The 9,697-nt window shown below is 46.4% G+C and overlaps 1 protein-coding gene across 4 annotated transcripts in view; it reads right to left on the reverse strand.

The window, feature by feature from the left end:
- PHC2 (polyhomeotic homolog 2) overlaps positions 1-9,697 on the reverse strand; it is a 54,098-nt gene that overhangs the window by 3,002 nt on the left and 41,399 nt on the right. For all 4 annotated transcript variants that reach the window (XM_003801268.2, XM_012812393.2, XM_003801267.2 and 1 more), the window contains 5 exons: positions 9,279-9,481; positions 7,450-7,579; positions 6,532-6,646; positions 4,945-5,086; positions 3,763-4,039 (listed from right to left, as the gene is read on the reverse strand). In XM_003801268.2, coding sequence (XP_003801316.1) covers positions 3,763-4,039; positions 4,945-5,086; positions 6,532-6,646; positions 7,450-7,579; positions 9,279-9,481 — 867 coding nt within the window. The remainder of the gene's footprint in view (positions 1-3,762; positions 4,040-4,944; positions 5,087-6,531; positions 6,647-7,449; positions 7,580-9,278; positions 9,482-9,697) is intronic.

Raw genomic sequence — 9,697 nt, forward strand, 5'->3', positions numbered from 1 at the left:
AAAAAAAAAAAAAAAAAAAACCTCAGATCTAATGTGATTCCTCAAAGAACTGTTCAATCCAAGGAGTTTCTGGGCAAGCTTCACAGATCCTGTTGGTGCAACAGCAGAACTAAGAATCTTAAGGGTGCTTTCCCTCAGCTTCAGAAAAAGCCCAATATAGATAAGGTGACCAGAGGTCCCGCTTTTGGCGGGACAGTCCCGATTTTTAACAATTTGTCCCACGTCTCGTAGTGTTTTTAAAAAGTCCCAATTTTTGGGAAGAATGCACGACAAGCTAGGGAATTGTGGGAGAACGGGAAGGGAATAGATGGTTTTTGGCTGCCATGTGGTTATTTCGCCAGGATATGAGTTTTATATTATTTTTGTTAATTTTATAATGTTAAACTTTAATAATAAATAATTGTTGAGAACTGCTTTTCAAAGTTCACACTGTTGATCAGTTGTTAGAATTCGACTACCACTGCTTGGACTTAAGGAACATTTTTTGGCATTGGCAACAGCGAAAACATTTTGTAACTGTCTCTCAGATGATACACCTCTACATCTCCTACTGCGTACTAGCTAAACAAGTGATGTCAACAAATCAGCTATTCAGATAATTTAGGTAATTTATTTATTTATTTATTTCATGAATTTAGCAGACAGTACTTGTATTATTTATATTTTATAGTGGCAGCAAAAACTCTAGAGCCAGCCTTGAAAGTGACACTTAACGACTTATGAGGTATCATTATTAAAAAAATATATTGATAAGGAAAAATTGATTTTTGCATCAGCAAAAATCACAATAGAGAACAAATGGTTAGAAATATTTCATCATTTTGAAACAAACCATGTTCCATACAATAATGCACTAAAAATTGTAGGATATGCGCTGTCCTTACCAGTAACTAATGCTGCGACTGAACGCATTTTTCTACGGTAAATAAAGTGTGGACATCAGAAAAATCACAAGTGTTGAGACTTTGAAAACCATTTTATGTATGAAATATAATTTAACAAATTCTTGTGAAAAATTTCATGACCTTTTAAACGACAACAGCAATCTAAAAAAATTCACTCAAATGAGAAATATGCCAAAGAATAAAATAATACTATACATAATCTTTTAAAAGTATATTTGTAAATTGTACTTATGTTGAAATTTTAAAAAATATATTACAATACTGTTTTTGTGTTCTATGAAAATTTTTGTTGCTCCATATAGACCAAATTTTTAATTAAGAACTACCCCCTCACTCCCGGGTCAATGGTGTCCCACTTTACCAGTGTTAAAATCTGGTCACCTTAAATATAGATGAAGGCTTATCTTGAAGGCAATTCTAGGTGTGGTTTTTGTCTAATGGAATTGACACCTAACAAGATTTCACAGAAAGCCCACAGAGATTTTTATTTTTTTTTATTTTTTTGTTGTTGCAGTTTGGCTGGGGCTGGGTTTGAACTCGCTACCCTTGGTGGGGCTGACACCCCACTCACTGAGCCACAGACACCACCCTAACCCACAGAGATTTTAAGAAATACTGAAGTACTGATTTTAAGGGTTAGTAGTAATGTAAAATAAAAAGAAGCAGGATGTAGGCTGAGAAAACTACTCTGCTGAAAATGTAGGCTAGCCTTCATAGAAAGGAGGGGATGACTCAGAGGGGCAGCAGAACCAAGAGTGAAAGAGAATCATGACCAGGCTTTGAGTCCTAACCCAGGAAATGCCGACGTAAGCCCTACTAGATTTCAGAACTGGAACGGATCACTCTTGCATGCTCTGTTTTTTCTTCCCTTTTTGAATAAGCATGTCTGCAATGGTTACCCTGTGCCTGTCCCATTATATATTGGGTTTGTGGAGGCGGGGCAGATAACCTGTCTCTTTAGTTTGCAAGTCTTTAGATTGAGAGGAACCAGATTTGAGGAGCTGGACCCAAGGAGCCTCATCCATATCTGTATTTGAATTAGAATCCTGGGCTTCAAACGGATGCTTTAATGGGATAGAAGAGTCTTGGGGGCCTTGGGGGGGGGGCTGAGAGTATTTTGTATGTTCTCTACTGAATATCAATCACCAGGGTTTAGTAGAGAACTAAGGCAGCCTGTCTATGAATGGCTTCAATAATCTCTGCTTCCCAGTATTCATGCCCTGTGAGTCTCCTCACACAATGTACATGGACTGACCTGGATGACCACTAAAATCTAATAAAAACGCCAACACGTGTCTCCTGAGGCTTGATCATAAAAAGCATAATGGCTTCTGCCTTGTTCTCTCGAATCACTACTGTGGGAAAAATCTACTGCTGTGGTGTCCTGAGAACACTGAGAGGCCCAGGGGGAGAGGGACTGAGGCCTGCTGCCAAAACCTGGCCACTACTTGCAAATCATGTGAGTGTGGCACCTGGGAAATGTTCTACAGCCCTAGTAAAGCCCTAATAAAGCCTTCAGAAGACCTCAGCCTTGGCCCACATCTTAACCCTCACAAGAGACCCAGAGGCAGAAATGCCAACCTAAGTCACTCCTGAATTTCTTACCCACAGTAACTCTATGATAACAAATTTGGAGGATGTGGCATTGGATAACTTAACATAGTAAGTGACAGAACCATGATCTGGACCAGTTCTGTGTGACTCAGAAGTCTGTGCTCTTAACCACATTCCATTCCCTGAGTAAGAGGCCTATGGTTCCATTAGTTCCTGACCTGGTCAGTGTATGGGTGAGACTGGCAGAAAAACAGTGGAGAAGGCATCTATTAGTGGCATGAAGCTTGCCCCTCAAGGTTCACTTCTAGACTGTGGCCCTCACAGCCACTTGCTCCCACCACCCAGGGCTCTGTGCTAGGCCCACTGCATCATGGGCTCGCATGTCTACACACTTCTGCTCCTGTGCTTCCCCCCTCGGTTGCTCCCTCTGCCAAAGGCACACTTGTCCACTGCCATTCTGCTTACATTTTCCTAATTGTAACATTCTCTTTAACAGATTTCCTACACTGCCACCTGACTCCCTTTCCAACCTGCCTCAGAAAACAGACAAGGTTAATTTCATCATCATCTCTGAATTTCACATAGACAACTTACCATGCCAGAAAATATACGGAACTATAGCTATAGAACTCTATTTTCTGAGATGGGAGATGGAGGTCTTGCTCTGTTGCCCATGCTGGAGTACAGTGGCTATTCACAGGCCTGATTATAGCTCACTACAACCCAGAATTCTTGGGCTTAGGCTCGGCGCCTGTGGCTCAAGCGGCTAAGGCGCCAGCCACATACACCTAAGGTGGTGGGTTCGAATCCCCAGCCCGGGCTGCCAAACAACAATGATGGCTGCAACCAAAAAAAAAATGGCCAGGCGTTGTGGCGGGCGCCTGTAGTCCTAGCTACTTGGGAGGCTGCGGCAGGAGACTCACTTGAGCCCAGGAGTTGGAGGTTGCTGTGAGCGTGATGCCATGGCACTCTACCCAGGGGGGATAGCTTGAGGCTCTGTCTCAAAAAAAAAAAAAAAAGAATTCTTGGGCTTAAATGATCCTCACAATTCAGTCTCCCAAGTAGCTGGAACTTATAGATGCTAGCCACTGTGTCCTGTTAGCTATGGAATATTATTTATTATGTTCTGTGCTAAAATATAAACTCTTACAGGCTGGAACCTCCTATTATTCATCTCTACACCCCAGTTCTTGGACCTGAGTCATTCACTGAGCTACCTAGTGCCTGGTGGTGGAGGTGAAATCTCTTGTTCCCTCTCATTCCCTGCTATTCCAGGCAGGCATGGAACTTCCAAGGGGCTTACCTGGCAGAGAGCGGATGAATTCATAGACGTCTTCTACGTTCCATTTGGTGGGCTCACTTGGCAGGAAGTGGTGTCCCATGCCCACCAGGTCCCGCATGTGCATGTCGGGGAGCTCCAGGTCCCGCTGGCCTTGTCGCCGGCGGGAAGTGGATGAGCTGGCTGAGATAGGTGACAAGGGTTCCTCATAGCTTGAGTTATCTGAGCAGCGGCTGGAGTCTTCCTGGCTGTGTGTTAGCTGCAAGGCAGCAGTAACTGAAAGGGGTACGGTGCCTGTTGGCTGGGAGCAGAGAGAAACAGTTTTCTTTAGGAAACAAATCATCTGTAGCAGCAGCACTGGGCAAAGGCAAGTCTTTCTCCCTTTTCTACTTGGTTTACTACCTCTTATCTTTGTGTGCCTAGATAAGTGTCCTCTGTGCTGTCTCTTTAACCCTCAGCAGAGTTAGTCCCTCCCAGCATTGTCGCATGTGCCATGCTGTACTGCAGTCATCTGATTACATGTCTATCTTTTCTTCTGGACATAGGGTTTTAAACCAGGGCTCCATGGGGTTCAGCATGTAAACTCTTTTTTATGTACATTCTGGTCCATAGCTTTCATCAGATTCTTTGGAAGGTTTAAGATACAAACAAGAAAAATACACATAAAGTTTGAAACCTCACACTGGCCCATGAGTTTCCTTAGGGCAAGATTGTGTCTTCAGAGCCTCCGTGCCTGACAGAATTCCTGCCATATAGTTGATGCTAAAAAGTTATTTAATGACTAAATACCCATGTTCTTTGGGGGACCTTCAACAATTCACTGCTGTAGTGTTCAAGGGGGCAAAAAGGTGGCAAGTAAAGGGTGGAGGGTGTCTTCTTACATAGCTTCCATGTCAGACAAGAAGTAACCTGAATAGCTTAGAGAGACCCCATTTCCATGGCCCCAAAGTCAAGGATGGAGGCAAACTGGAAGGTGACAGGTAATGTCGGGCAAGACCAGTGAAGGGGTAAGGTACATCATAAACGTGCACGGATCTAAACGCAGGGACCTACTAAGAAGGAGGGGGAGGCTTGATCTGACAGATCTATGAGAAATGAGTGTACTGAAGTCACACAGAAACAGAACATGAGTGCCTGGAGTTATGGATGGGAAGGAAGCTTGTGGGGACTCATGGGAATGGAGCCTGGAACTCTGCAGCATCTCACCTGCTTCTTGGTATCCTTGGTAAGTGTGGGCAGACTGGCTTTACTGGCCCGGCGGCGGTTGTGGGTCGTGGCTCCTGCCTTTTGCAGCTTGCTCCGGTCTGAGTGGAAAAGTCCCACTCGTTTGGTGCACCCCACATTGTACCTGTCAGAGCCGAGGGAATCCAGGAGTCAGAGCAGTTGTGGGGCTTTATCCTTAGCAGAATGAGAGCAGCTACTCAGGCAAAATATGAGTCCATCTATTGGTTCAAATCCTAACTCCAGCACTTTGCTATGTGACTCTGGGCAAGTCACTTATGTGCCAAATCTCTTGTTTCCTCATCTGGAGTTGAGTGTGATACTACTCACTTTCTAATACTGGTCTCACATGACATGAGAGTGTGAACTGTTTGATGCACCACCCAGATCATGGCGAGAACTCACAGCTACACGTGCTATTGTAAGTTAACACCTGTACCAGGAAACTATTTTATACTTTCCTACCAGAGAGCAGCTTGGCAAAGCTCAACAAAAATGCAGCCCGAGGGGAAGAGTGCTGAAGACAGCTGAACTCTAGTGTGGCATGCACAGCACCTCTGCCTGAAACGTAGAAACTTCTTCTCTTTGAGAGGTTCAGGGCTTCAAGGTTAATCCCCCTCTCCCCTTGGTACAAAGACCACTGAGGGGCTTAGAATCAGACAAGTCCCCAGTCTGTGACTGATCAGCTACGTCACGTAAGGCACAACTTCTTTTCCTTTGTACCCCAGTATCCTAACATATACAAAGGGGACAATACTAATACCTATCTTGTGGTTATTCTGAAGATGAGATGATGTGTATCAATTGACTTGTGCAGTGTCCAGCACACAGCAGGTTCTCGATAAATGACAGTGGCCTTTACTATAACCATTAGTATTCCTTTTTTTTGAGACAGAGCCTCAAGCTATTCCCCTGGGTAGAGTACTGTGGCATCACAGCTCACAGCAACCTTCAACTCCTGGGCTCAAGTGAGTCTCCTGCCTCAGCCTCCCAAGTAGCTGGGACTACAGGCACCCGCCACAACGCCTGGCTACTTTTTGGTTGCAGCCATCATTGTTGTTTGGCGGGCCCAGGCTGGATTTGAACACACCAGCTCAGGTGTATATGGCTGGCGCCTTAGCCGCTTGAGCCACAGGTGCCAAGCCAACCATTAGTATTCTAAGCTATGTGAAAGCTTGCAAAGGGAACCCTGTACTTAGTGTGCTACAGCTCTGTACAGAGCTTCCTATGGAAGGTGACCATGACGAACTGGGAGCTGCCAAGGGCAGGAAAGGAAGAACGGGCCAGTGGGGGCCCAAAAGGGCCAAGTGAAAGTGCTGCTTCCTTTCCTTGGACTCTGTGCTGCTCTCCACCCACCTGCTCCTTTAGGGATCCTGGTTTACCTGCATGGTGACTTAGGGATGTACTCCTGCTTCCATGCAGGTCAAGGAAAGAAGCAGCTGGGTAAGCCACACTTGTGGCCTCCCAGGTGGACTATTACTTCAAGGAGGTGGGACACACAAGCAGGATACAAAGACACAATGCTAAGGAAATGGAATGGGCTGGGCATGGAGCAGGGCTGAGGCCACTCACCTCTTTGCACAAGCCATGGAACAGAAGCGCTTGGAACGCTTGAATTTGTAGGCAAAGTCCACCCGGCCACAGAGCTCACACTTGAGTTTGAGGGGAGTACCCTCCTCTTTGGATTCTGAAAAATAATGAAAATGGGTTAAGTGTGGGGAATGAGAAGTTCCTGTGGGACTGCAGACAGCCCCACCACAGGACCCCCCTACATCCTGCCTCTTCCTCCTATTTCCACTGCTGTGACATGTAACAGCAGTTGGGCTTAGAAGATGTCAAATTGTCCTTATCATTGGTTTCGGAAGGGATAGGTTCCTCCACCACCCCCACCCCTTCAATAAAGTGCCAGAGTGTGTGTCTGGTGATGCCCCTTGTATAGCTGATATTCTTCTCTTCCAAGTGTCAAGAGTCTGAGGCAAAACACACTAGGGGAAGAATCAGGACCCTTCTTCTGACAGTAGAAGAAGGCAGGAGGCTTGCAGAAAACCCTGGATACCAGGGTTACACCATCTTGATGGCTGATGACTTGGGTAACAGAACCCAGCAGCCACACTCCTATGGATCATGTGGAAAGTACAGCCCTTGCCTGACGACTGTCATGGCTCTGAGCTGACTCTAGTCCCACACACAGGCTCCTGAGGCCGTAACGAAGGGTATGACATGCCTAGCATGGCTCCCACATTCACTTCTGCAACTTGCCAGTGAGCAACTCCTGGCATCCTGTGGGTAGCTGGAGTGGGGTTGGAGAAGCAGGGGACAAATGGTTCCCTCAATTTCTCTCATCCCTGTTTTCTAGGGATAGAGGCTGAGGCAGCATTGGGGGAAATATTTACACACTCCCTGGCTCTGTGGATGTCAAGAAAGGAAGCGTGCAGAGCCTCCGTTCCAGGCCAGTGGGAAGGCTGGAAGACGAGGGTCTGAGATGCCTACCTTGCAGATAGGGCTCTTCCATCTCCGAGTCAGTGGTGGTGGTGTGATCCTGCTGTGGAAGTTTCTCAGGCAAGAACCCCTGTGCATACTTCTTCTTGAGATTCCCCACCAGCAGGGACGAGCGTCCCACCTAGAGGACAGGTGACACAGAAGCCGTGAGGGTCAGGTGGAAATGCTTCCTTGTTGTCCAGCCTCATCACAATTACACGCATAAAGTACCCAGGTGCAGACGCTAGCCCTGCTTACAGGTTCCCCAGGTCTTCATCCACTTGTGCCCTGCTCAACACCTTTTTTGTTATTTAGCTCCTGAGGTGAGTAAGGTGCTAATGGGCAATAAAGCATAGAAATGGCTTCAGGCCAGGACCAACGGATCATCACTCGGGAGGTCAGGAAAATATTCTTCCGAGAGTCTAAGATCAGGTTTCCCATCGCTCCAGATCGAGTGCCAAGACCCAGTGCTCACACGGTGCCAGGCAGGGAAAGGAGCTGAATCTGTGAGAATGTATTTGAGAGACTCAGCATCCATTTTTTGATTTCTCGCTGTTTTATTCCTTAGGGCTGCCCCATCCAAGCCTGAGGTACAGGCAGCCATGAAGGAGAGCAGGAATACACAGACCTGGGGCCACAAAGCAGCACCCTCTGTGGCCGGCAGGATCCCAGAGTGGCTTATTCATGCTTTTGGCTCTCCCTTTGTGGCCTCTGTTTAGGCAGCCTGGTGACCAGACCACACGGTGTCTCCCTAGGGTGATGCTGGGAGTGCTATTGAATCTACCGCCATCCTGTTGAGACCAGCTGGTTTCGAGTGTTACTCCAGGAGGCCAATGGGAAGACCTAGTCTAACAAGGGGAAGGAAGTAACAGCACTGCTTATGGCTAAGGTACTCCAGGTAGATTTTTTCTGCCTTTGGCTTTGGACAACCTCCAGAGAGAAAAAGGATGAAACCCTTTTTGTCTTTTAGCATTTTACAAGAGCAGTTCACCCATCATAGTTAATCAAGCTCAGAGTCTTCTGCTGACTTATCATGGATCCAAAGAATGAGCAAAAGGCAGATGGTGTCCCAGGAAGATGGCGTGTGTCTAACAGCCACATATGTTTCCTCAGGAGAGAAGCTAGCTTGCGCTTGGCTCTGGGCTCCTGCTCACCTACAGAATAGCACCACCTGTCCTCCCAGGCACACAACTCAAAATCAGCTCTGAGGCTTTAACCCATCTCTGGGATTCTTTCACACTTCCCTTTGTTCTTCTGTTTTAATTAAGATAGTTGCTTGTGCCCTTTCAGAATGTCCCTCAGGCTCATTCACTTCCCTTTCAAGGCTCTACCCCCAGAAAAAAAACTTCAGGTTGTAACCCTACTCCCCTACCGTCACTTCCTGTGTGTACATCTTGTGAATTCTGTTCGGTGCAGGTTCCTTTTGTTTTCTAACTGGTTGAAGTTTTGCCATTCAGAGGTTCTGGCATTCAAAACTCAATGAGCTCTAATTTCCCAAAGTCCATCTTCTCTCACCAAACACCCCGAAGTGAACTCTCCTTTAACTGAGGTCCCATATCACTAGGCAGGGACTCAGCTGAGCCTCTGTGTGGAAACTTCTAAGCAAGGGATCTTGCCAATTATTCTTGATCACTGACCCTCCCACCCCAACTTCTGAACCTTAGAAAGATACTCAATCCTAAAGAGAAATGGCTCTGACATTCTTTAGGGGAGGAAATTAGCAAGGAAAGAGCAAATTGTTCACATTTTCAGAAATTTTACATGGAAATGTAAAAATATTCTAATACACATCCAAAATATACTTAAAAAAAAAAATAGAGGGGAAAAGAAGTAGTCCGTACCGGGAAAGGCTCCGCCCCCTCCTGGATCACAAACCCTTCGATAACATGCGTCAGGATTTGGGGTTTCACAATGGCCTGTGGTGGTTTATTCTCACCATTCTGGGGGGCAGTGCCGGCGATGCTGGAGGCAGAGTTTCCGTTCCCTGAGGTCATGCCGGGGCTGCTGAGGTCGGTCAGTGCATGAACAATGCCCTGCCCTGTCTCTGCACAAGGGAGAATAGGGAGACAAAGCAGGGGAGATCAGAACCAGAGTCTAGGCTCAGGGAGGGACGCTGAGGACACACACTGAGCCTGGCTTTTTCCAAGGAGTCACACGACAATGCAAAACAAGCAGTGCCCTGAGGGCTTCCTCAATGACCCATTTAAAAGCGGTGCTATTTCTTCTTCTTTTTTTTTAGACACAGACTCACTTTATTGCC

Source organism: Otolemur garnettii, unplaced genomic scaffold (assembly GCF_000181295.1).
Source record: "Otolemur garnettii isolate 467f Iridium unplaced genomic scaffold, OtoGar3 scaffold00204, whole genome shotgun sequence".
In the NCBI taxonomy this organism is placed as follows: Eukaryota; Metazoa; Chordata; class Mammalia; order Primates; family Galagidae; genus Otolemur; species Otolemur garnettii.